We start from the raw sequence: 27,670 nt of genomic DNA on the forward strand, positions 1-27,670 counted from the left end.
GGATGGCAATAGAAGATCACCGTAAGCGTGGGGTAAGCGGGTATGAACAGAAGGTGAGCTTAAGCAATCTGGGCGCCCTGTACGGGTCACGTTACCCGAGGAAGCCAATGAGAAGGCTCTGTACACGCCACTTTGAGAACGTAAAAATTAAGAGTCAGCCAATCACAACCGTGCTTTCAGCGGCCTGGAAACGTTCCGACATCGGCCGCATGGGCTACCATTGGAAGCCACAGAAAGCCTCTGTTTTAAAACCGTCAGCGGCGATTGACTGTCATCATGGTCGGCTTCTGTGATTGGCTGACTTGATTATATTTAAGTGTAAAGGAGTGAGAGGAGTCATTAAGCACGCCTTCTGTATCCAGGTGGTATTTTCTGGACCGTCACTGTTGCCTGTTGCGGCAGTATGCAAGCTTCTGCCGATCAAAATTCAAATTTTAACTATACAATACGAGATCCCGCGGACCGATGTATAACTCCCCTACAGAATCACACCAACGGGACCCAGTATACCTGTTGCAGACTATGAGATGGGCGGTATAATCTGGTACGGTCTAGTGCAGCTGTCATCCAGTTCGCCGCTGCTACTGATGGCACAGTGGGCAAGCCAATTGAGGGGGATAGCAAATGGTTCACGAGAAAGAAACCCAAGTCTAGGGCATGGTCTAGGGCAAGAAAGCGCTCACGAACAAGGCCATTGTTCTCCGCAGTAACGAGGCATTATCGCGATGCATCTATGCTCGTTGCTCGCCTGCTTGCTTCTAGAAAGTAGTTTGTATTGCTCCTGTATTCACCGGAGTTTGAAGCGATAGTGCGATGGCGTGATAGCGGTCTTAAACACGACCAGGATCCACAGGAGAACCGGACTCTTATATCGCTTTTATTAGAGGGAACATGACATTTTCTACCACATGTGTTACATTCACCTCTGCAGAATACCGACAATATGGTCAGAATTACCGCCTGGTATTTGCAAAATATGGGAAATGTTTCATCCTTCGTGAAATCGACGACAAACGACCCTACAACGTCTCAACGCGACCTCTACAAGGTGAGAACAGCACGCATAGTCGACAAGCACATGCTATGATATAGCCTGCTGCCACAATATCCATCCTGCCGCCGTTGCCCATCCAACAATGTGTAGTACATGTGGGAAGACAAACAGATTCCGTCGTAAAGCGCTGTAAACAAAACACTCCAAGTAACACTGTGACCAGGACCGGTAGCTAGGGGTGTGCGGGGCCTGAGGCAAAGGCAGATCGCGGGGCCTGTTTCACACGATTAAGTGCATCCTTGATACTTTAAAAAAAAGTAATCCCTGGTTGAGGGCTTCGTGCGCGGGGCCTAAGACGGTGGCCTTACTCCCCCCCCCCCCTGACGCCAGCCCTGAATGTGACACAATCGGTTTGCCTTTTCTTGATACATAAACACTTGTGTTCACGGCACATCTCAATTGTTGCACGGTTTTGCAAGCCAAAAAGTGCTTTCACGCAGGCAATTACAGAATATTCGTCATTTCGTTCATTTGATTTTCTGTCAACGCAGGCTGTGAGCTTTGGGTCACGAGGGACCTCGCCGAAGCCAGAAACCTGCCGTGTGCAAGTGTTTTTAAGACAATGTGCGGTGAGCAACAACAACAGTCATTCAATGCAACACTGTGCTGCACACGCACTACTGGCAACGAGAGCCCGCCGTGGTGCGCTCAGAAGTCATGAAAATAAATTCTTTTGTCATAATGACCTGCAAGAGAGAAGAGCTTGCAAAACGCTATTTTGTTCACTAAATCACCAGAGACACGCTTGGTCGATCACACAGAATAAAGGTATAGTGCATCGGCTCTTTGGTCCCAATGGTGAACATAAAGTCATAAACACGACCGCATAGCACTATGACCTAATGATACATGAAACTAATGACCATATAAGGCTCTATTAAAGTGAAAGTCGCCTCAAGTGATGGACAAACAAATTAAATGCTTTAAAATTAAATATTCATTTGTTGTATTTCTCACTTTTCTACACGGAGTGGGCATACATTCTAATCTTGTCGCAACCCAGCGTCTCTTCAGAGAACTACTCGTGTGTGTTCCGCGTGAATCTGTTGTGTAACGCGTCATCTGTCGGTGGCGCAAAGAATGTTCAACTCCAGATACTAGGGCCCCGTGCACACAAGCAAATAATATACTTGTCAGCGAGTAAAAGTCCATAGCTGAAGCGAGCATCTCGCTCCTAGCACTCTGATGCCGCCTTCGCATAACCGTCCTCCCGACACGTACACTGCATTCGTCCAATAGGAATTGAGTGAGCGCGTGACGTTAGCGAACGCAAGATGCGATCCTTTGCTCTTGCGTAGTAAGTTATGGCTATAGTCTTCCTAGTCAGCCCTCGGTGTACTGTCTGGTATCTCGTCTTGAATAATGCTGAACTTAACCACTTGTGGCGGCGCCTCATCTGGCGGCAAGTGGACATCGACACCTTCGTCCTTGAACATGCGGTAGTAAACTCCCTTGCGAGGCATCAGCTCGTCGTGACAGCCCCTCTCCACTACACGGCCGCTGCGAAGCACGAATATTTTGTCCGCTTCCATCACAGCCGATGCCTTATTCGCCACCACGATGCAGGTTCGGTCGGGGACGGACTCCTGGATGGCTTCCTCGTCAAGCTGAGGAAAGGTAAAAGCGAAATCACCCATATGCACGATACACACGGTTACTTCTATATTGTTGCCCCCGCTATACAAATCTACAACAGAGAACGTTCTCATACCCGGGTCACACGGGTCACACGGGAAGCCTAAATGGCCATTTAAGGCGGAATCACTTCTGCGCAAGACAATACAGAAAGTTTGTTGGCACACCGCTCAGAAATGGCGTAAAATGCCGTAAAAACAGAAGCACTGGCGTGTTCTCCTTGCTTTACCCTCGTCAATGACACTTTTTGTAGAATTCCAGGACTATCCGTTGATTTGTATTGAGCCCGCAATTCGCAAACGTTTTAGTGTGCGACACTCTATCGAGATGGCAGGACATGTTCGAGACGCGCCAAACTTTTAATTTATTAAAAATCAACGGCTCAATCTTGTCCCCTAAAAATTACGTAATTGATTACAGAAAAGCTAAGAGAACACGCCAGTACCAATCTTAAGATGATAGTTTAGAGTGTGCACGTGTCTTGTGCGAACGACAATCGCCCATAGACTTCTGAAGAAGTGATTCCCCCTTAAACCAACGGCCATTGAACATTGTGTTAGCGCCACCTAGTGTATAACGTGTCAACCTCTCAAGGAACATTAGATCCATTGCTCCTTGAGAGGTTCACACCTTACACACGGGGTGGCGCTAACGCGCATGGTTAATATCCGTTAGCTTAAATGACCATTGGGACTCCCCGTATGACCAGGGTATCACTCCGCGAAGCATGTGCGATCATGCGCGTTTTACAGGCGTGGACACGTGATGACAGCATAGCAAGCAAGATAATAAGCGTCAATGATCGACTTCGGAGGGGCCTACAATGCGATGCTGCGTTGCCCCTCGCCACTGGATTGGATTGCGCTGTTACTTGTTTCAACAGATTACGCTGCGCAGAGACAGCCTTGTCATTTGCTTACGAAACACTTGAAGGGTTCGTACGGTACAGCTCACTGAAGCGGTACAGGGTACTGAAACTTCCTGCGCGTCTCAGATACATCGTCACGCTCGCATTCACCGCAATGAAAGTACAGATATCCTGACAGTGCGCGCGGGGTCACCCTCTCCGCTACAGCACCGGTCCGTGTCGTCTGTTATTACTTCTTTGCTTGTTCACTAGGACTCCGGTAGATAGAAATCCGGAACATCAGATTATTTTTCACGGTACAAACGTAGTCATAATATAGCCCAAGTCGGTGCTGACCCGACAGGAGAAAGCCACGGAAGTGCTGAAAAGGATCAACTAGCGCTTACGAAGTACTTTATAAGCGTGATTTTTAAGGAACCTGCGATTATTGAGCGTAGTGAGCTTATCGGTAGTCATGTGTAGTTCTGCTGTCTATGACATACCACCAGTAGCAATGATAATTCACAACTGAGAAATGCCTAACAAGTACATCAATGTATATATATTCATCTCAAACATTGACATCCATTTGTTAGTGAAGAAAACCGACTTGCCTCCAGGTCATGGTGGTCATGGTGGGCGTGAGCTACAGTGTCATCTATCAGAAGGACTTTTGGATCCCGGAGTAAAGCTCGCGCTAGAGCAATCCGTCTCATCTGGATACGACTCAACGAGTTCCCCTCTGTTGTGATACGTGTGTCATATCCCTATAAAGAGAAACGATAAGTAAGTTTGTTGCCAAGCTTGATACAAGGAGGGCCTATCGTCGGGAGCTGTATACGAGCCACGTCTGCCGCTAGAAACGCAACCAATACATGAAATTTAGTTAACTAAGGTAGCAGACGTAAAAGGTAGTCTAGTCTTAGTACCTGTACTCGTATCTAAACCTCATTAGTGAAGGTGCGTGCTTAAGTTAGAACCATATAAGAGGGAACGAAAAGGGAATGTGCGAGTCGTCGCCAGTACGTGAGGCACCGTAGTCACCCCTAGATGAATGTAGGAAATTTACGGATATTTTTGGATATCCATGGAATGTCCGCTGGACATCCATCGTGGACCTGTATGTTAGGACAAAACCTGGATGTCCTCGGGACGTTGATGGTTGTCTGGGTTCACAAGGAGTTCATGCCGACGAAGTGTAGCTAATGCCCTACCAGATAGGAAGTGTCAGTGTACCAGGTTCGATCCCGTGCACATACTGGCACATTTGGTAAGCTGATTCATTTACAATAATGTCGCATTTTAAGTAAGGGTTCCGTTACCGAGGCTGGTTGGGAGTTGACTAGGACCTGAAAGGTTGTCGGAAGTACGGACGCTCACCATAACATCACTTAGGAAAGCGAGGCGAGTACATGCACCTTATACAGTCAAGAAGAACTTTCCCAACCCTAGCAGTCACCTCATCTCTCTAGTGTCAGTGTCTATAACCCAGCAAACCATTAATATCCCTGGAACATCCCTACAAGGTCGCAAACGTCCTGAATATCTCGACACCCGTAGGATATCTATGGGATATCGCACAATTTCAATGCGTGTTGGGCTTACTCCAGTAAACAACAGATGTCCCTGGTACGTTGGAAGGATATCGCGCTCTGTATGTTTGAATGTCCCATGACAGGCAGCCTGTATATCCTAGGGATATCTATGGGAGATCCAGGAAAGATTTGTTTGTCCTTATAGAGACGGTAACCTGAATTAAAAACACAGTAGTTGATAGGAAGGGATGTCGGAAATGTTGTTGGGTATACTGTGAGTTGATGCAGAAACACAGGAATTGCGAAGATACATCCTCGTCACCATTACAAATGGTTTACGCCACGCTATCCCTAACGAACGTGTGTGTAACGATTTGTATTTCAGTATATGTTCCATTCAGCTCGCAAATAGAGGTTACTGCGGGTTTCCCAAGTGGTCCAAGTAAGGCGGGCTGGGTTCGGCTCTTATGCTGGCAGGTCCCACAGTGTTGCTGTACTGTGATGAATCCTGTTAGGCTAAGGTAATGTTTTGTTCCCCATATGGGAACAATAGTATCAAATGGGTTAAAACACACAAATATTATTTGCTGGTACACAGTTGCAGTGTTCTCTACGCACTCTACAAACACCAAATACGTGATGCACAAAATTTTTAAAAGCAAAATATGTACGATATTCATAATCTCCCTTATATATCCAAATATCCGTGACAGACGTCGCAGGGACTTTCAGTGGATCTACAAACATGGCAGAAATGCTAGTCGCTGGGATATTGCATGGATGTAAAACGGATCTGTGGCAAACTCCACTGGATATCCAAATGTCCCAGGCAGGATATCTTACGGACATTTGCTGGATATATCTGGTTTACTGGGAAGAGACGTACCTGTGGCAATCGAGCAATGAACCGATGCGCTTCAGCTTTCTGGGCAGCGGCCACGACTTCCTGTCGTGAGACTTGTCTGTCATTGTCTCCGTATGCGATGTTCTCCGCGATTGTATATCCGCTCAGAAGAGGAGGGTCGCACACGTAGCCAAGTTGTCGCCGCATCCACGCTAGATTGAGAACCGTTGTCGGCACGTTGTCCAGTAGCTGCAAACAGTACGCATGCGCTTTTAGTTCGAGAGTTTCGAACGATTCGAGTCGAAATGCTCGGGTGCATCGAGTCACTGCTACCTTTCCTGGTCTTCAGCGTTAGGCTAAGCAGTATTCTTACTATTTCTCCGATTGTGACGTCGTGGAACCGTTCAACCAGATCAAGGCAAGCTGTCTTCCCGGACAGTTTGGGACCTAGCAAAGCGACCGTCTGTCCAGGCTCCGCTGCGAAGCTTACGTTCTTCAAAGCTTCTGCTTCTGGCTGACTTGGGTAGCGGAAGCTTACATCTTTCACTGCCACCGACCCTTTGACGCTATCCTACAGGTAAAGTGTACACAATAACTTGTGGATTACTGCAGCGCTACGTAGGCGAAAATCATCTACTATAAGCAAGATCTTTCCAATCACGGAATGCGAAACAATGATTATACTGTTTTGCGAGGGATCCCGATCGGGGCGGTACCTTACGTTTACCGGCTTACCAGAACTGTTCCCGGCTTGTCCAAGAGGTCTGCTTTTGAACATCTGTCAAGAAGCTTGAAAATAGCGTCTGCGGCCATCCCTGCTTTTTCGCAGTTTTTCGTGTATCTGACAGCCTGTCCCATGATTGCTATTCCCAGTAACACCCCTTCGACGATTCTAAGAAATCGAAAACAGAACATAAGGACGTTGAGCTACAGGCTATCGGCAATATTTTGTTCTCATTGTGCTTACGAAACAACCAAATTCACATAGAAATAGATGCATGCGAGAAGAGTGGCTTCAGGATGTACAGAACTCTAGGTTTTTACGTATATCTGAAAAATAGTTGGCCTAAGGTGATTTTGTTCTTAACAGGCGCCTTCCCCCATGCAGCAGCGGGTCAACTGCTTCCGAAGATCCCATATTATTTATTGAAATCTACATGTATTTGCCCACATGGCATCTACATGTAACATTGTATTCTCACAATATAGGTTTTTTTTTTATCCTTTACGCATTTTTTAAAACTATGACAGTAGCATGTATGCCTTTCTTGGCGGTCGAGCTATACGGCCAAGCGGACATCCACTCGAAGAAAGTATGCTACAAGATTATTAGTTACCTAAAATTCATTAATTAGCTACTGAATTTGGGACCAAGGCGAGGTAGCACAATGGGAGACAATCCTCGTTGAAAACCACTCCATTTTTAAATAATCGTAAATCTTTTTAAATAAAGCGCACATGCATTGAAATATCCGTCGCCGGAGTTCGCTACGCAAATGAGCCGAAACCGAAACGACGCGGGTTGGGAGCGCAGGGAGCACAGCGCTCACTCTTTGGCGCACTCCTAAACGCGTATGAAATGCGATGGCATTTTGGCGAACGAAGGACAACAACGCCGTTTCGGGTGCGAAAGACAAGCACACATTAGGGAGTTTTAGCAGATGGGACGGAAACTATACGATAAAGCTCTAATCAAACATCAGCAACATGAAGTCAGCCACTTCAAAGGAATCAGCAATCATGCGCTTGGCTTATCATGATTTCGGAATCTGATAAATCTCCCCACTGAGCCACGGCGTTCGCCGAAACGTCTCTTCTTCGACAGACGCAGGGAGCGGCTGTCCCTGTATGTGTCTTCGTCCTACATCACCGCAGTCACTCAAGTTTCTTCTTTCCCGAAGCGACGCGATAAAGAAATAAACGAGGAAGAGAGTGCGCATGACGAGAGTGATGAGGCCCTCTCCGTCGCCAACCAGCGTGACGCGACGTAGCTACACCGAGGCCTCAAAAGTGCATTAAAGAAATGCCGCCGCATCTAATAGAGAGTTTTAGTCTACTGTACCCGATCAACAGATAAGATTCTGACGATGATCATGATGACGATAGAATAAAAAAATATGGAGCTGTCAGCCCGCTCACCGCGGGACAAGCTACTCAGTTAAGACTCTGAGTCACGCACGCCGTCATTGGTTCCGGTAGGTACGTTAACTTTGCGGTGACGTTACCAATAGTATACAAAAAAAAAAAAAATATCGCTAATATGACATAAAATAAATAACACTTTCGCGTCGTTAGTAACATCATTTATAATTCGATGATGATGATAATGGTAAAAGATTTCCACTTCCATTGCATTATCATTAACGCAGCTGCGTAAAATGGTGCTTGAATGCGAGCACGCAAGAAGCGAAAAACGTTGCATCATACTTTATGAGGTCCCCATAGGAAATGTCACATTGAGCCACAAAGAAACTTCCATAGTAAAAAGAGATGGAGTACGCCAGGCACGGAGCGCACTGATTCATTCCGTAGGTGATCCCAAGGAGGAGAGCTTTATGCTTCGCTAGGCTGCAACAGACATTTGTGGATAAAAGTATTGGATATTCTGTATAAGTACGTGTAAAAGCATAATGACGCAAATGTCACTTACCTCTGTGCCTCTGCTAATGAAAGGAGATAATTGGCGCAAAATATTTCTTCTTGGTGAAGGGACGCCACAGTGTGTATGTTCTGAATGGCTTCTGTCGCTACCTAGGAGAACAAAGAGGAAGAACACGGCAAATATTAGCGGTAATTTAAAGCTATCCCTTTCAGAAAAATTGTTGATAGGAGAACTGTTTTACGTAACTGCGTTTCGCTGAAACTCTGAAAATCCCGTGACAGCTGGGACAATTGTTTGGTTTTCTTACACGAAGATCGTCGTATACCTTTGTGGACTTCTCCAACGCCTTTCTCGATGACATTGCCGGGCCGAACGATAGTCTGCTCTCGATGAACGTCAGCGCCAGGCAGAGAGGGATGAAGGTGAAGACTATTAAGCCTAACTGCCAAGGCCAGTAGAAACAGAGCACCGTACAAGCGATCAAGGTAGAGAACGCTTGACAAAGAACAGCCAGTCGGAAGCACGCTACCTGGAACAGTGCAGATTGGGCTGTCATTTCGAGGCCTATACTTTCAAATGATAATTAATAATTTCTGGTCGCCATCCCGAGGTAACCATGATAATGAGCGACATCGCAGTGAGCGGTTCGTGGATGAATTTCGCGTATTTTCGCGTTTACGCTGACCCCCTCAACCTATACGGTGCCTGGTCTTTAGCGTCCCTTGAGGAGGACGACTTGCATGAGCGATTTGTACCATGCCATCACAATGCTGCGCTCTCGTCCAGGTTTCAACCCTGGTCAATACGAACGAAAAAAAAATCTACGCCTCTTCGATGACACGTCCAAGAAACGCACGACAGTCATCCTATACAGAAATGCGACTCCTGGACAGAGAAATTCATTGAGAGAACAGAGTGATGGTGCCACAGAACAGCGACAAAGACAAACAGCTTAGACTGTAGCACAAAGCAGACTTAAAGTTCGGTTAATATTGTTGTGAGACCTCACAAAATCGCTTACACTAGTAACAGCTATGAGCATCGAGTTTCGGCCGTTTTATGGCTTGACACTCTGTGCTTCCGGCCTCGGTGGATCACTTGGAAGCGTATCCCCCTACTCGATTCGAATTCGAAAGGACAAGTGTAGTATAGGGACCTTACATGCGGTGTGACGTGTGCTGAGATCTCGACGCACGTTCAAGAACCCCCAGGTGGACAAAATTAGTCCACATACCAACCACTGCAGCGTCGCCCATGATCGTAGCTGCCTCGCGGCGTAGCCCCATGCAACACTGTGTGGTCCCAGCCCTTACAATCAATAGTGGCTTACTCTCTGTATGGCATCAATTTCAACAAAAAGATCCCTGCTCAGCGCGTCGGAACCGCTTTCGAACTGGTCGATCCATGAGACGTCCTACGGAAAACGACGCTGATATGCATGTACACGAAACTGCGAGGTTCCTTGGTTTCCACGGGCCCATGGAAGCCAGGAGTGGAGGTTAATTCGACATGAACACAGTAACAAGAGGAACGTACGCACCTGTCTCAGTACTCCGGCAAACACGAGCTTTCGAAGTAGAAGGGTTAGCTTTGCTCCTATTGCGGAGAAGATGGAGGCCTGAAAGAATTATCGAACGAGACTGTAGCGTGCCGCGGAAATGATTCTGCATCAAAGTGCAAGCTCAGCCAACACCAATCCTTGACCAGGACACATATCTGGCCATAAGGATATCTACAGCCTATTATGTAATGTCATGAAGTACGTATACGAGTACATGCGTGTGTATGGTTGCCGTACCTGCACAAATGAGCCTATCCCGGCGAGGATGCCGACTAGCAACAAGAGAAGGCAGCCATAGTACACTTCCGGTAGTATAGCACCTTCGCTGCCCATACTCAAGCGCTGAAAGGCAACGTGATGGGGTTTAGAAAAATGTACAAAAAATAAAAAAGACAGACCATGTGTTCGTCATATTTAAGTGCATCCCAATGCAGGTGCAGTATCGCACCGTTACCCGATACTGCAATCGCGTCTCACCTGCATCAATTCGCCGATCACAAGCGCATATGCTGGTACGGGAAAGCACATCAGTAAAGCAGTCACACAGCCGCAGAAGAGCAAGACGGGGCAATGGCACTTGGCCAGCACAAAAATGTCGTTCCACGGAAAGTCATCGTCTCTTATGACTTCTGCTTTCTGCTTGGTAGGAAACAGGAGCACACAGTGAGCACGCATGGAACCAGGATGCTACGAAATATGCGTATCTACGATGCAGTCTTAACTAAAAAGGCGTCATTTAATGCGCAATAATGCTTAACTTGTTCAACTTCCGATGATTTGGCCCTTGACAGAGAAGGATGGTCTGCGTGTTGTGACGGGTGAGATGCCGCGTCACCAAGACCAGAGTCTTCAGCATTCTGAAAAGGAATCAGTTTCTTTTGCACGTCCTCTTTTAAACCTGTGGCGATTAAACATAACGTTCCAGCTCCGTATGTACCAGATAAGTATGTTCACCACGAAATTAAAATACAATAAAACATTGAAGAAAGACAGAGAGAGACAGAGAGAAAAGCGGTGTGACTATTATACCCATTCGTGCCACACTACACACACACACACTTTTTCTTCTTTTTTTTAGAGCCACAGAACAATTCTTCTTCTTTCTTTCTTTAATTTCATCATATTACAATTGACACTTGCCAAAAACTGTGTGGTCCCTTAGCTGATGCTAGGGCTCTGGACAGTGTGTTGATGTTGACATATGGAAGAATATGGCAGGAAGGAGTGAGAAACACAGCGATTAGCACGCGTCCTGGGCCGACTTCATGACGTACTTTTCCGACGTCATTCTGGAGAGTGCCAGAAAACCCCGGGAAAATCGCACAGTCAGTATAAAGATCCGATGCATCTACCAGGTGACATCGCCTACTCCTGGAGCCATCACGAACGACCCGATGTCATACCGACTCGATCACGCCGTTGTCTATAGCTATTGCTGTATCTACCCCTTCGTATGGACATTGCATATATATACCGTTTTGGGCCTACCTCTGCCCTCAGAAGATCCAGATAGGGGCCTCCGCCCTTTTTCACCAACTGCTTGTGTGACCCCTTGTCGACGACGCGGCCATTCTTCATCACCAGGATCTTGTTCGCCATTCGAACGGTAGACAGTCGCGAGGACGTTATCACCGTCGTCCTCCCTTCTCGAGCCTGAAAGGTTTAAAGGTTTTGAATCCTGGGAATCTGGACAGCCGCCCTTGACTTCAGGTTTGAACATCAGAAAGGAAGGTGTCAGAGGTCTCAAATTCAAACGGTATCACTGCGGATATGCAGAAGCAAGTTGCTCAAGTGAGATGAGGTCATATGTGCATACCTTCAGTAAAGCTGCCTGGACGATATCGACGTCATGTGTCAAGGCAGCTGGATCGTCCAGAATCAGGATCTTCGGATTTCTCACCAGAGCCCTAGCGATGGCAATACGGCGAACTTGACTTGCGGTTAACGAGCATCCACTGCCTCCCACGAGTGTGTCGTATCTCTGAGCAGACACCAAAGACGCAAGAAAAGATACATACATTTCTTTGAAAATATTGTACAGCGCCGCCACAAGAACCAGGAGGGTGCGGCAGTCGCGATAACATAGCACACTGACTTCGCTCTTTATTGATGTTGCAGGGCTATGCGCCTATACTATTGCAAGCATCACTTTAAATGACAATCCTGTTGTGAATGTTTTTGCTACTTACCTCGTAAGACACAGACTATGCACGCTTACTTTCGGTAGTTTGATGACGAAGTCGTGAGCGTTGGCCATGATAGCAGCTTCCTGAATGTCGGCATGTGTAGCGGAAGCCAAACCGTAGCGAATATTCTCCGCGACTGTTGCGTGGAACATGACAGGCTCTTGGCTCACAACACCCAGTTGGCCTCGAAGCCAACCCACGTTGTACCACTTGATGTCCCTGTCGTCCACGAGAACCTGACATCGTGCAGGTGACATGCGAGCGCACGATACTTGTCTTCTGTCTGGCACTTACTGACTATAAGCAAGCGTGGGCTGTACGACTTACCTCACCATCCGTAACGTCATAGAATCTCTCTATAAGATTGAGAACTGTGCTTTTTCCGCATCCAGCATCACCAACAAGAGCCACGCACTGACCAGGACTGACGTTCAACGAGAAGTTTCGGAGGGCCTGTAGGAAAGATACAACAATACATATACATATACAACAATATATTTTGGTATTCAATTGTTCTTCAAGGGTTCTCCACGCAGCCATACACCTCCGTGCATGAAATGGAAAGAGGTCTTAGACCTAAGTCCCAGATCGAAAGCAGCTGGTGGCCTCTACACAAGCCAGTGATACTCAAGCGGCAATGCTGCAATACGATAACATTGTGCAGCCCTTTATTAGGAGTGACCTTTGAACGCAGAAGCTTCTGTTGGTCATGTCACGCGTATGATCTTATTAATAAGAAGGTGTCCTTACGTGCGACGTTGATCGTGAAGGATAGGAGAAGTTGACGGACTTGAAGTGGATCGATCCTTCGATTTTATCCGGCTTAAGTCCTTCACTCGAACTGCTGTCTATCTGAGACTTCTGTAAATTACATATTTTTTTTATGTACAGAATAACCGCAACCACAATGAAGTATGCACCGCCTCATCGTAGACGCGGGGGCCGTGATGAGATTCTGCACGCTCTTCAAGAACTGCAAAGGACGCTAAACACGTTACGTGACTGTGGTGGGTACATACCAACTGGAGGACGTTGAACACACGTCCCGCTGTACATTTAGCAGTAGCTAATATTTCCCAGCACGACAAGGCTTGCCTCAGGCTCAGGGCTGCCGCGAGAACACTGAAGAAAACCTGGGTAAGTATAAGCCAGACAAAATGGCATAAATACAGGCAAGCTGGTGGACCATGATTGGGGAAGCCTGAGCTTGGACACACTAAAGGTCGACACCGATACCAACATCTGATGATGTCGTTGAAAGATGGAAGTCACTGAGGGTTAACTAGCTGTAGGACACGAACACACATCTTCTGGATTACCGGTCCAGGGCTCTACCAATTCAGCTAAGCTAACACGCCTCCCCAGCGACTTCCAAGGGCGCGTCATCTGAAGCTACAAATCAACCACTCTCTCTTACTCTTACCCCTTTTATTCTTACATTTTTCTCACTCATATACACAAACATACGACGAGATCGATGCAAGCGGCAACTGTTGAACATGAGAGAACTGATGTTCTGAGGCTGGAACAGCATAGAAAGGACACATACATACAAAGCCTCAAATTTGAGGCTTTGTGTGTATATTGATGATGTCGTATCAACCCTTAATGTTCCCGATCTCAGCTAGGCTGCCTCAATCATGGATAAGTGTAAGACCTTGTAAGACCTCTGCGTGAACGTTTGCTTTGTTAACTATACACACAGCGTCTAAGCTATTCGTCTACACCTAACGCCTTCCAAGAGACCCAGACAGCTATTATGCCTAGCCACGTGTACACTTACCGTTACAACGATTCCTGCGTCATAAGAGCGTTCGTCTGAAGGCCTCTTCATATCCTGTATCAACAACCACACACCGTACCAGAAGTTCAGAGCGTAGCCGGCGTAGATGAAGACCCAGATAAGTGACGTAGTGGCGCCTTCTGCGATGCCTCTTCGAGTTGCAGACATTTCCACTTCTTTCAGTCGGTCGTCGTACCTTAAAGCAGTTCACAATTCCTTTCTTGGCCATAGGAACGCCACACGGATACGTGGGTAGGACGTCATCAGTCAGTGTTAGACGCAACTTCAACAACAACAAATAAGTAATGATGATGTAGCGGGATGTTTCGCCGCTGAGGCGGCACCCTATTCAAACTTCGGCAACTTCAGCTGCAATGATAACCCTCGAATCTTGTGTCTCTCCTATACTACTAGGGAATGATGAGGACTACCTTCGAACCATTTGATGACAGGTCCATAACGCTTTAAAGTTATTGTATTTTTTACCTGTTGACTTCCTTCTGTTGACCACCGTATGCAATGATAGTCTTGATGGAGCGAAGCGTTGATTCCACCACTGCGTCGGCATTTCTGAAGGCCCACGCTTCTTTCATTTGACACCTTCTATGGAGCTGCAATGCGTCGCTAATTAGGTTCCTTCTTTTTGTCGCGAGGTATGTTATGCGAGAAATTAAACGCCGTATCTTCAAAGATCCTTCAGAGGTGGACTCCAACATTACACCTGTACCACGTCCCACTTTTGTAAAAGGCATAAAATATGAGTTCATGTAGGCAGGTCTCTGCTTTACGCTTTGAAGCTGCAACCGTCTTTGTCGTTACTCAGCAAACACTGCACGACGCAGCGCATCGTTTTAATGCCACATTTCTGCTTGTGTCGTCCTTTCCAAGTACGAGCTTCTCTTTGCACGTCTCTCGCTCCGTCCAGTTGTAAAGGACAGATAATAAACTCTCTGTACGGAATTCTGTAGAATTACGCACCTTTCCAATGGCAGTATTTATGATGGCCAGGAGCAGGACCAGGGCCAGCAAGACAAGTGTGAGTTCCCAGCCGTGCCAGAAGGCTGAAACTGTGGCTGCAACTGACGTCGAAGCGAAGAGGAAGAATAGGCCGAGGTTCTCTCCGAGGCCTCCATGTAGCAACTCCAGGTCTCTGGTCAGTAACCGCGCATCAAAGGCGCATCAGAGTATCTTTCCGAGTGAACAATTCCGGACATCTTACTGTGTAAGTATCTTAGCGAAGCCCCTGGCGACCAGGTGCCCGTCGAACCACTCCATGTCCTGATGCAGCACAGTGCGCATCAAGTTCTGCCGTACACGAAAGCACTGCTTCGTCGCAGAAACCTCGAGCATTGCGACAACCACAGCGTTGCTGAACAGTATGGCTAGTCCCGCTAGGGCTATGTTGAACGCCAGAAGTTGGATTTGGTACAAGAACTTTTCCCTGGAGAGTCTAAAAAAGAATTACGTTTTTTTGTTTTCGTTTTTTTTTTTTTTTTTTTTGCTTTTTCAAGTTCGCCGCAATTTGCTCGTGTGTGCTTCGTCTCTAAAGGTCAGTTGAAACCGAATTGGTGTAGTGACTCAGTGCTTTGGGTCAATCATTGCCGATGAGAGCACACGACTCTTTCTTTTTCTTTTTTTCGTTTTCCTTGAGAACTGTGGTTCTATAGATGCCTCCCCAAACTGTGTACGCACTTTGGAAATTCGCCAAAGACCATTATCGCTAGTTTGTGTATAAGACTAAAACGTCGCTTTCGCCATCGTAGACAACCGTTTTCCACAATGATGATGTATACGCAATGGCCCACAACAAGCTGCATCGACCTTATACATGGCAAAAATGAGGCTTATTCTCCTTCACTATGCATAATATGATCAGGGGCCAATCAACGAGCCGATCTAATGAGGGGGGGGGGGGACTCCTGCAGATGTCCTGACCCCACCCTCCCTCACAATCCTGGTTCCACCACTGGACCCAACATGGGATGCGATATTTTACAGTAGGAAGGGGAAGGAAGCCGGGACTTACACTAGAGTTCCATTGTGAAACGTATAGCTGGCGGGGACCACGGCAGATCTGCAATGTAAGACAACGGTAAGGAAGTTGATAGGTATATGTGAATGCATGAGGTCGGTAGAGAAGTCACCGCACGCCTGAATCACCCAGCACTCTGTATGTGTGTAACAGCATTTGTTTATAATTCGTTTGAGTGCGGTCGACTCTCGGTTTGAGCAAGGAGTTTTGCACGACGTTGGCCATGGCCCGGACGTACAACACAACCTAACGGTTGATGTGCTCATGGTCTCTTACGTGACTTTCAATGTCTTGAATACAGCTCGAGCAATCTAAAAATTAATCGCAAAATATTGCGACGAAAACTACTTGCATGCTTCCAAAGAATATGTACAGCCAAATAGATGCAGTGTTGTGAGCGTCAAAGTTTGTTGTAATCTTATGGTACCAGCTCCAGTGACATATAGTTAGAATGATCGCCTTCAACGCCGGGACTGGGAGGTGCGCGGGTTTGAATCCCTGCATCGGCTGTGCTGTCTGAGGTTTTCCCTGGGTTTTCCGGCAGACATGTCCCGAAGAATGTCGGCACAGTTCCCCACGCCCTAAAGTCGGCCCTGGACGCACCCCGTGTTCCTTCACTCCTTCCTGCTGTCCTCTCTCCATCTGTCCACGTCTGTACGCCACTTATAGCCACAGTTGTTTCGCGGTGCTAACACGGAATTTAAAAAAAATCTTATGGTTCTCATTACATCTCACGTTTTGTTGGCGCACAGTTCTGGAGAAACTGTCTGAAAAGCAACCAGAAGCCTGACGACGCCTCCGATGAGTACTATGATTGCAGGCAGCGCCACTCCTCCCAGGACGGCAACCAGACATCCAAGAACTGTTAGGACACGGTCTTTCATCGTGGAGAACCGGAACTGTCGATATACGTCACAGATTTCACAACATACTAGATGCAGATGATTTGATGTAGGAGTCTTACCATTTGACGGAAGGAGGAGTGTTCTACACTTTTCACTTCCTGGTCACCTGTTGCAGCTTCGCTTCTGTAAATTGTAAATGAGTTTGCAAATTAAAGTGAATTAATTTCTAAATTAGGAATTAATAACAAATGAAGGAAGGAATTATATTTCATGTCGTTTTTTTTTTTTCTCTCTCTCTCTAGTGGAATGCCGTGACAATATATCTATGGCTAACGTCACGTGGCTCATGAAGGGTCACGAAGGCTCCAAGTGCCGTCTGCTAATAATGCTAGGCCTTGTTTTTTCTTTGCTGCATGCAATATCGTCTGCCTCTGCAATTTGTCGTTAAGAGAAGTCCCACGAGCAAACGGAAACGCACACCGGGCGGCTCTCGGACTCCTGCCAAATAATATTAGTTTTAATATGACAGTGGTTGCCTAGAGGTCTAGCGATGACGTCACACGCAGTAACGAACAGGCCTTGTCTAATTTTAGTGGCGCTCTTTATAGAGATTGTTATATATACAGCCTGCTTCCTTATCCACATTTTGATGTATAGAATAATCGATCACTTTATCAATCGATTGAAATAACCAGTGTTGGGGGAACTCGTTACTGTAACTATAAGCTACTTTTCTCGGTAACTTTTAACTTAACTCATTGCTTTTGAGCTCCGGTAACTTCCTTTTTAGGTAACTTAAGTCGGGGTATGTTTCAAGTTCCTTTTGTTTGATACTTGTCTCCAAACATCGCGAGCTGCGTCTTCCCGTCCTAATGAGACGATAGCCACGTGCACGGTGCGTCGACTCCTTTGTTGCCAGAAAAACCCGAATCATCATCATCATCATCCTTTGTTGTTGTGCAGTGGCCGCTACAAATTTCTGTTTTGGCCAAACATTAGGAGATTTAGCGACGAGTAGTGTATTTATAAATGACAGACGGCACTATGTAGCAGGATTGAAACTTGGCGCGGTTCTACGAAAAGTGCGTAGCGGACACTCATTGAACCTAAACTTTCAATGCCTGCTTTGTGCTCCGTTCAAGAACCTTATAGACGACCATCTGTTTGCAAATATGTGACGTCAGGAGAAGACCGGCTAGATGTTATATTTGGCTGTGGTGGTCAAGACTCAAGAGGCGGGAAGAACGCGACGGCTGATAAGGCTGATAGGTGCCCATCCAGCATCCTTCGCGCGGCGGCTTACGTAATTGATGACTGAGGTCGTCTATTATGAGATCAAAATCATCAAATGCCTTCCTACAGAAGCACACAAAGGTAGGCCTCTTTCGTCATCTAAAATATGGGTATAGTTTAGGTATGTCAAAACGATTACAAAACGTCTTGCACCGCCCATTGTGAGAATTAATTATATAAAGATCAAGAACTAGAAACTCCATAGCACGTAGCTAGTAACTTGAAAGTAACTCGTTATTTCTCCAAAGTAGCTTAGGAACTTTAAGTTCATTTTTATTATCAGTTACCTAGTTAGTTACACAGCAACATTTTTTTTCTTGCACAGTAACTTAGTTGGTAACTAGTTCCTTTTGTCGAGTGACTTCCCCGTCTCAGCAAATACATGCTGATCGGTTTCGACTTACTCGAATGATGCCCACGATGTGAAGGTGCCTGAAACACTTTCAGTAACCGAGCTGTCCTCAACTCTTGCCGTGAGGCCATTGGGTGCTGGAAGTCGCTCAGGTTTGACAGACATGTTTGGACCTAGAACATGTGATCCTCGTCTCTGGAAATGGCAATACAGTTCAGCACTGAAATTCTAGTATACTGAACAAATATTCATCAGCACATATTTAGTAAATTCCGCCTGTACGCCCTGTATGGTATGCGGAAACGTGCACTGAAACTCCGTAAAGACGTACGGAACGTAAGGACTGGTGCCTGCTACTCCTACAGAGAATCGCTCATTTATTAGATCGCTAATGAGGCACACAAACTTAAGTAAGCATAACAGGATTATGCAAGCGAGCTGGTGTGAACGTAACGTGGACAACATCTCCCTGATTTTGGGGTGAACACATGGGAACAAACAAACAAACGTACAACACCTTGTCTTCTCCCCAAACTCAGAAATATGTTGCCCACGTCAACTAACTGAACCACGTCGCGGCTTGTATTCAAGCAGTGTTGTCACTACCGGGTTCACAAGTGGTGTGAACTTGACGTGGGCAACATATCCCTGAGCTTGGGGTTAACACAAGGGGACGAATAAGCAAACGTACAACACCTTGTCTTCACCAGGAACTCAGGGATATGTTGTCCACTTCAACTAGCTGGACCACGCCGCGGTTTTTATTCAAGCAGTGCCATCGCTGCCAGGTTCACGAGTGTCATATCATGCCTCCAAGGCCAGTGGCGCTTACACATGCTGCTCGGCTCGCCAACAGTTCCCTTTCCCTCTGTTTCCCGTTACCGTTCGAGTCACAATCCTGCCATCAGTTCATGGCACTTTAGCGTATGTGATCACAACACTGTCCTCTGTCCGTTTCCTGTTACTGCATTGATTCACGGCCCCGGCTTCCGTCCGTTCTCAGTTACCGCGTGGAGTTGCAAACCCCGTCCTTGCCCAGTTACAGCAATGAATCGCAACCCTGTCCCCCGTCTGTTCACCATTACCTTCGAGTCTCAACCTTACCCACCGTCAGGGATACTCCCACGAGTTTCGATTCGAGGGAGGGGGATGACACCCATGTTTGCTGTTTTTTTTTTTTTTTGCTTTTTTTTTCGTCTTTCTGGCAAGCATTTTGGGGGTTGAAAAGGTTTGAGGGCATTAGGGGACGTGGGGTGCTGGGAAAATCCCTGCCCTCCGTTCGTGCCCTGGTACAACATTTTCACCATCATTTTTTTCGTATGACACTATAGTTCTCCTGAATTCCTATAAATGCCACAACACTTAGGACATTCTACCGATAACAAATTACTTACAACACTCGTATCGATGTGCCGAATAATCTTCCGATCACTTTCTCGTCCGTCACATTGTAGAATATTGGTGCACGAAGACACTAACGGCCGTGGAAGTCCCGTCAACGCACCGCATGCAGAAGTTACTGCGCACTGGCAAAAGTTTTGACATCCTTCGTAACGCGGAAACTTTGGTCCGTCACGCGCCTTCTTCGAAAGCAACGTTCACCTGATCGTCTCCTGTGTCTCTGACTCTATTGCTCTTTATGATCTTTGCATAGGGGGTCGTTTCGTCTTCACGTGATAAGGATCCCCTTGGAGAACGATAAGAGAGCATGTCGTTCTTGAGCGCACCTACATAACAGATCCCATTATAAATGGATATCCGCTATTTCTTTTTTCTTTTTTTCCTTTGCTCTTTGCTTTCCAAATCACAGCTGATTTATTCCCGAGAACGAAGCCATGTCCGTGCGTCGGCGTTGGAGTCTCACTGCCATGTCCAAGAATTAACTTTTCCATCTTCACGTTTTACTTGTGTGACACAAGTTTGTCACATTTTACTAGTTTTGCACTTGCGTGTGAATTCTGGTATGTCGGCCAAACTGGCACGTGTTTGATCGTTAGGCTCAGGGAGCAAAAAAACGAATGTCGGGTCCATTTCAGGAGAACCGGAGTTGGTGGCCCGCACCAACTGTCATCCGCTATTCGAAGAAACCATGCTGGATAGGGTGCGCGACCCCTCTACCCGACTTCTAGTTGAGTGCAGGGAGGTATAACGTCCAGGGGGAATTGTGTAAGTGTTCCTTCCGTTTCCCCTTTTCCATCTATCAAGGGATTGCTGAGACTGAGGGCCTTTCCTGTCATTAAATGTTCAGCTGTCTTAGAGAACGTCTCGTCTTTGTCCTTCCTTCCCTGTTTCCGGTTTTACTCGGGTACTATAACTGCCTCGGAGAACAATGATGGCGCACGTATTGTATTGTATTGCATTGTATTGTATTATTGTATACAATTGTATTGTATATTACATTGTATTGTATTGCATTGTATTGTATTGCATTGTATTGTATTGCGCACAATGAGGGCGCACGATTATGGATGAATAACTCTTCTCTTTTTGTCCTTTGTATCTTTTCAAATCTGAAATGCCTAAGAATAGCAGCACGTGTCTCCGTTGCCCATTTGACGTACAGATGAACGTATAGATGGATTTGACGTAAGGGCCGCCCCACCGGACTGGACCATATCCCCTTATACCCGAATACTAGAAAAGCGTACGAGCCCAATGTTTATTTATCGTCAGATTACGAGAGAATTCAGCCGCGAAACTGACTCCCTATACATATTCCTTTTATTTATTTTGTATACGAGGCAATCTTAATATTTGACCAAATCGCTGAGAACTCTCCAAATCGACGGCTTCTCTTCGCTATTCACCGGAGTCGCTTCACTGGGACGCACGTCCGACACCTCGAGGTACGAACAAATCAGCATTAAACAATACTCGTTCAGAGCGTCCAACTGAAGCTGACTTTTCCCGGTGCTCACCGGTAGTTCTTCGCACACCAGGTGCCGTTTGACAACTTTGGTAATCCTGAAATAGTTATTAGCAATGAAGAGACGTTTCGAGAAGACCAGGCACTTTGGGTCCGTTCCCGTTGCCTCTTCGAGACGGTCTAAAAATGCCTTGTTGCTCGAGAAAACTTCAAAAGCACTTGCCAACGCGTTGTCGAACGACGTGTGAAGCGTAGCAAACCTTAGGGCCTTGCAGTACGCTTGACAGTTTGTACTCGTTACACGATGAACTAGTTCACGCGCCCTCTTCAGTAGTGGATCCTGTAACGTATTCACGGTTATGCTGCAAATGTACCTGTTGGACTGCACGGTTTCTGCCAGTTCTTCGGCGGCAAACTTGTTCATTCGGTGGAATGTCAAATGTGTGATCCCTTTGTTCAGGCTCATGGCGTTCGCGAACACCGTCATGGATATGGCGTCCACTTTATTGTAGGACAGATCTAGGTCGTACAAGGTCCGGTTAACCGTTAACATTCGGGAGATTGCAACGAGTCCTTCTGCTGACACGAGGTCACCTTGAAGTGCGAGGTGCGTCAAGGTGCTGTTCGCTTCTAGAGACTCGGCAAGGGCTATAATGCCAGATGACAATTTCGTTCTTTGATGACTCAGATTTAGCCACCTGATCGACTGATTCGTTTTGAGCGCCGCAGCGAGCTTCTGAACAGCGTCGTCGTCCAAGAGATTTTGAGCAAGATCTAACTTGCGAAGGCAGGTGCTGAGAGCGATACCTTCGGCCAGCCCATCGACGTTGTAAATATAGTTTGCGCGAACGTTTATCTCCCGTAGTATTCTACTCTTCTTGAGTACGCCGCCAAGAGCATTCATCCAATCAACGCTCTTATCCATAATTTCTGGTGGAGCACTTTCGTCGCTCAACAACCTTGCGAAGTCTTCCCTGCTCTTGTCGCCGACACAATTGAACGACAGGTCTACGTCGCGGATAACATCGTTATCGAAAAGCGCCTCAAATAAGCACTGCGCTCCACGTGGACCGATGATGTTATTGCTTAGATCAAGCTCATGAACAGTACGGTTCTCTCGCAGGGCCTCTGAAAATTTAAACAACCCTTCATCACTTATCCTGTTCCTCGACAGCGTAAGGACCTCAATGGAACCACGGCAGATGACTGTTCCTGCAAGAACCTCAAGAGCACGGTTATCGAGGTCATTCCCAGAGACTGCAAGGCACACGATCTTGTTGTTCTCAGCAATGGCGTTGCAGATGGCTTCGAGGCCAATAAAGGTTAAAGCGTTGTCGGACAAATCCAACGCAGTCAGGTCGTGACACTTGCTGATGACGTCGCTGACGATGAGGGCTTCGGCATCGTGCAGAAGGCGTGCTCGCAGGTCCAACGCACCTCTTGTGAAGTGGAGAAGTTCGTCCAAGAGCCTCTGGAATTCCCGCTGCGTCATGCGACGACTTCGTGGGAACATGAGGACCGTCGTCTTTATCCCATGACCTGTTTATCAGGGTTCACGGCATGGCCTGAAGGGGCTCTCCTGTAAACACATTATACGTATGTAAATAACAGCGATCATCAAGCGCCTCTGAACAAGTGGAAGGCAGTACTTATACGGCAGGGACATACGCGCTACAAGACATGCAGTAGAGATAGTCAAAGCGTTTCGGCAGCGCCATACAGTTCGTGTTGTGCTTTACAGCACAGTAGAGACCGTATTCTCAGGCGTAGGTTACGGTCCAATGACCTTATGTCTGATTCCGAAAATTTTTGGACGACGTAGCTGAACCAGCCAACTCTAAAGTCAAGCCCTGCTCGACCTGCTCTAGGCACCGCAAAACAGCGCAGTGTTTTCTTGTGCGCGTGTGTGTGTTTTGTCAAGTCAGAAGTGAAGATGTCGTTGTTGAAGTTGCTGTTACCGACACGTGGTCGATCGTATGGATTTAATTCGTTTAATATGTCCTATTTCATGTAGACAGCCCGAGCTTCCGCACAATAAGCATTGGAGAAGAACAGGGATAGGCATGTATTACAGTACTTTGTATTATAATACTGTACATTATTACTGTAATACTTTTTGGTATTAGTATTACGTATTATAATACGAGCTTGGGAAGAAATTGTGTTAGTGTTATAACACTCTAAAACGTGTATTACCGGTACTAATGTTCATTACTTTATCAGACAGTAACACTTCTTGGCCTTCACACTGGCCATTGCCCCTGTGCGACCCAGCTGTGGTATGCACAAGTATGCACTGATAACAAAGGCAACCTCCCAAGCAGCACAATGTACTGGAAGTCGAGTGCATTAGGGGTGGACGGTATGTGTCTTATCAATGTTCTGTAGTTTCATGATTCTGTTCAAGGCCTTTGATCTACCCGTCCACCCCTATTGCACTCGACTTTCAGTGCATTTTGCTGCTTGGGCTGGGCCCTCAGACCAGTTCCATGACATTGCCCATTTATACTGTTCCATTTGTCTCACTGGCTTCGTCACTATACCTGGTGACTAAGAATTGGCAAAGCAGTGGTTGGCTAAGCAATGGCGTGGCATTGGTTGGGGTCATTTTTAGGCCTCAAGGAGGCTATGGCCTTTGTTAAGATATCAAACCTATAGTTTGAACCCATTAAAAAGGACGCGGAAGGCCTCATTACTATAGAATTTTTTACGGTGGCCCGCAGTGAACTCTGTATTTTTAAGGCACAACAGCAACTTGTGCTGATCTGCTCTGGTGGAACGACTTCCTATTGCAAAGTTATATGATAGCTATTTATTCCTTTGCAAACCTGGTCCTCAGGCCGAACAGACACGCACTTGAAGACTCGTTTTTGGAGAACATGGTGTTTATATTTCAAATTGTGTGTAAACTACTATTGTGTAGTAACACAGAAAATTTACATACTGCCAATTAAACCCTTTTCGTGGTAAATTTGATGGCAAACAATCCCTGGATAACCCGCCTCGCCATCAGTCCTATAAGTTCTTGAGCTAGTATACCGTGGCTACCGTGAGAGTTGCAGAACAGTATACGCGGTACCATTACATCTGCCCCATAAACTGTTCATCTATAAATTGTGAGATACCATTATTTTGCGGCATGCTCTGTGCCGAAATTACCGCTTGTAGCACATTATTTTGTATGTGCGTTTGCCACCTCTGGTATAGTGAAGCCGCAAAAGGAAGGTGTTCTCCTCGTCGCAGGCCTTGCAAAATTAAAGATCTAATCAATTCTGTTAAATTTCGCGCTAGAAGTTTAACAAAGGAAGTCCATCGAATGCAAACTTACAGCACCCCGATGTCAACATCACCTAGTCATCGCACCTTCACCTTCCTTGATGACGGTACTGATGTTGCCGCCTCCATCGGCTGGTACATATAATGACGATGTTCATGTTGGTCATCATTGGTTCATGTTGGGCAAAGGGTAAATGTTCATGGGCAATGCCTCCAGATTGAATGCCATTTGCAAGTACATTTAAAGGTGCAGTGGAACAAAGGTGCTTGACATAACACTACTACCAAAGTGCCGCACTTTGTGAAAAAGCGTGGGGCGGCAACCTTGCTCTCACACCCGTGCCCTTGCCTCCCACCATGCTCACATTCGTTGTAACATCATGACGTTACACTCGTGCTCCGTGACGTGAGTTGTAGGAAAGTGGCATTTAAATGAAAATTGCGGAAGAAAGGCACATGACCTGTTTGCGGAGCTTCGCTATATACTTGTCTGAAAGTCTGCGTGTTATTTTGTACGTGTCTAAACGATAAACGTACTAAGGCCAGCAGCATACCGGGCGGTACACGTTCTTCCCCGACATCGTGCGGGTTCCTGCCGCTGTCGGGCGCTTCCCACGACCGCCATATTTCAGCCATAAGGCATGATACGGTCCGCAACAGAAAGTCATCCGGACATCGATTTGCGTAAGAACACAAGTAAGCGGCCGTCGGGCTTATGATTTGGAATAAACTCATGATTTGTATACGTAGTTTTCAAGCATCAAGTTGGGGGGTTCAAATCCCTCCAATGTGATCCCTTTCAGGGATGAAATCCTTTTCCCCATGTTAAGTTCCCACAGAACACCTTCCCCTTTTTTTCCCCGCTCCTATGCTACTAGTTTGGGACATTTCTTTCTAAGTCGTGCACCCATATCGAGTCTGACCAGCACGCTTTTGAGGGCGCAGTGAAACAGCTAGAGCGGGCAAATTGTCCAGGTCCACCTCTTTGTTCGCAATCGTTGCCAGATTAATTTTTGATGCACTTGCACAATTAGCACCTGTGAAAGTGTCTCATGTCAGCACATCAAAGCACACATATGTTACGAAACACAAAGGAATCCCAATAGCAGGGTAAGTCTGAGAAGCGGAACAAGAGCTCGGACACTTGCCAGTCCCTACCAAGCTAAGATAATCAAGCTATGCTTCAAGAACATAAAAGAAAACATTTCTTTTGCCTGTGATGGTCCCATCTGGAAGTAAGTATGAGGATATCAGTTGGTTACATGATGTACCGACAAGGCAGCTCAAAGTACCTTTGCTGAACAGCTTCATAGTTCGTAAATACCCTAAATGTGAGCAGGAAACCTGCCATTTCCCCACCCTTGTGTTTAAAATTGAACTCGTTTGAAATTGCCACTTTATAGCTGACTACTTTTCTCCAAATTAGTAGCTAGCCATCAATCTTCAAGCAACTTGACCTCTTCAACTCACTATGGAGGGTGAACGTACAACGCTGTTTATTTCGTCAGAGCAATGATCAATGGAAATGTTAGACTTTGCGTGACATCACCAAGGTTGATTTCAAAGTAACTGTAGCAAAAAAAAAGCGTAACGACCATTTTTTTTACGCTTTGGAAATCAGTGTTATGGCTTGTGCTGCAATCACTGAGAACCATGACTTGCGAAGCCGCTCGAAGCACAGACCGTTTCAAGTCTGCGTCTGTCCGCGCATTCCTGTCGAACCCAACCTCTGCGGGTCTTGAGACGGGTAGTGTATCGCCTGCCGGAACGGCATCCCAGGAGGTGGCGGAGGACCCGCAAACCCGGGAGGAAAGTTCATCGGGGGCGGTGGCGGTCCCATACCCGAAGACGGTCCCGCGCCCAAGTTGAAATAATTGTTCGAGAGTTCCTGCGGGGGCATCGGCAGCGCACCCGGAAGGCCTGGAACCGGCTCCAGCCTCTTCGCTCCTTCGCACTGCTCACCAGCCCCGGCGATGCTTGGAGCCTTGGAAAGTGGACGCCCCCACTTGATGACCAGCCTCCTCCCGCCCAAGATCAGCTTGTTGAAGGTCTTCTCTGCAGCAATCTCCGCGCTGACCCTAGTGGTGAACTGGACGAACGCACACTGTTGTCGTGCCAACATGGTGACGTTCCGGATCTCGCCGTACTGGTAGAAATGGTCGCGGAGGTCTTTCTCCGTCAACTTCTCTCCAAGGTTGCCGACATAAAGCGTCGTGATGGAGAGGTCTTCGGGTGGTTCCAGTTTGGGCATCGCTGCTGCACGGCGCATGAGCTTGTCGGCGACGGGATCGTTGATACCGTAGTAACGATCTTTAATATTCTGATCAGCCAGGGGATCGTCGGGGTCCGTGGGCTTCTCGTGCCGGTACGGACATTCCTCGCCGCGCTTACATTCTCCTTTCACCCAAAAGCTGCATATGTGCGGCCTGTTGCGCTTGTAATACGGTGTTGTACGTGCAAGCTTCATTAAAACGTCGCTGGGTGTTTGCGCCTTCGCCAGAGCACCGTACGGTTGATTGGGTTCAGTATCTTCAACGGCGCGCTCCATGTTTTGCGAGTAGTACTCTTTGTTTACGTCTGACTTGGGCATTTCGTCTTTGAGTGAAAGCGCGTTGTCTCGGACCTGTACCGGAAGGCCGTAGTCGAGGTCTAGCAGGCAAGTTTGGCAGACGTTTTTCAGTTTGCTGCACGTTTGGCATACCTCTGTCTTCTTGAAGCGCATCCGTCCTCCTGGGCACCATCGAAAAACTGTGAAGGGACGGGCACATATCTTGCATTCTTTGCCGAAACGTTCCTTTGTCATCCGAACGTATGGATTATCCCCAAGACAGGTTTGACACAGGATAGGGAACTCTGCATCTTCCCAATTAAGGCGGTTATACGTATTCGCACTTTTTGACGTCGCCATTTTTGTGCGGCCGTTTCGCTTGGATTGGATTTTTGCGCAATTGGATTGGAT

The 27,670-nt window shown here is 46.8% G+C and overlaps 4 protein-coding genes across 7 annotated transcripts in view; 1 reads left to right on the plus strand and 3 right to left on the minus strand.

Annotated features, from left to right (window-relative positions):
- Positions 1–1,837, plus strand: part of LOC135367257 (uncharacterized) — a 31,870-nt gene extending 30,033 nt beyond the window's left edge. For 3 of the 4 annotated variants that reach the window (XM_064600431.1, XM_064600429.1, XM_064600430.1), the window contains exons 4-5: positions 932–1,048; positions 1,546–1,837. In XM_064600431.1, coding sequence (XP_064456501.1) covers positions 932–1,048; positions 1,546–1,715 — 287 coding nt within the window. In that variant the 3' untranslated portion in view covers positions 1,716–1,837. The remainder of the gene's footprint in view (positions 1–931; positions 1,049–1,545) is intronic. The other variant, XM_064600432.1, reaches the window with a different exon arrangement.
- On the minus strand, positions 857–20,189 carry LOC135367256 (phosphatidylcholine translocator ABCB4-like). Its single transcript, XM_064600428.1, has 28 exons — positions 19,964–20,189; positions 18,622–18,764; positions 17,044–17,107; positions 16,815–16,978; positions 16,074–16,121; positions 15,267–15,497; positions 15,026–15,197; positions 14,534–14,658; positions 14,048–14,243; positions 13,284–13,397; positions 13,015–13,125; positions 12,592–12,717; positions 12,297–12,500; positions 11,895–12,059; positions 11,567–11,731; positions 10,837–10,935; positions 10,556–10,714; positions 10,316–10,420; positions 10,058–10,135; positions 9,848–9,931; positions 8,843–9,046; positions 8,566–8,666; positions 8,343–8,483; positions 6,651–6,807; positions 6,289–6,486; positions 5,958–6,164; positions 4,151–4,303; positions 857–2,661 (listed from the first exon to the last, which is right to left on the minus strand). Exons 2-28 carry the CDS (start codon positions 18,732–18,734, stop codon positions 2,374–2,376), a joined length of 3,972 nt encoding a protein of 1,323 aa, XP_064456498.1. The 5' UTR covers positions 18,735–18,764; positions 19,964–20,189; the 3' UTR covers positions 857–2,373.
- A 1,083-nt stretch (positions 20,190–21,272) lies between these two features.
- Positions 21,273–24,834, minus strand: LOC135366263 (protein NLRC3-like). Its single transcript, XM_064598938.1, has 2 exons — positions 24,764–24,834; positions 21,273–23,014 (listed from the first exon to the last, which is right to left on the minus strand). Exon 2 carries the CDS (start codon positions 22,946–22,948, stop codon positions 21,317–21,319), a length of 1,632 nt encoding a protein of 543 aa, XP_064455008.1. The 5' UTR covers positions 22,949–23,014; positions 24,764–24,834; the 3' UTR covers positions 21,273–21,316.
- Positions 24,835–26,183: 1,349 nt separating this feature from the next.
- Positions 26,184–27,646, minus strand: LOC135366264 (pre-mRNA-splicing factor RBM22-like). Its single transcript, XM_064598940.1, has one exon. It carries the CDS (start codon positions 27,617–27,619, stop codon positions 26,399–26,401), a length of 1,221 nt encoding a protein of 406 aa, XP_064455010.1. The 5' UTR covers positions 27,620–27,646; the 3' UTR covers positions 26,184–26,398.
- Between the last annotated feature and the right edge of the window lie 24 nt (positions 27,647–27,670).

Source organism: Ornithodoros turicata, chromosome 8, assembly GCF_037126465.1.
Source record: "Ornithodoros turicata isolate Travis chromosome 8, ASM3712646v1, whole genome shotgun sequence".
Lineage (NCBI taxonomy): Eukaryota > Metazoa > Arthropoda > Arachnida > Ixodida > Argasidae > Ornithodoros > Ornithodoros turicata.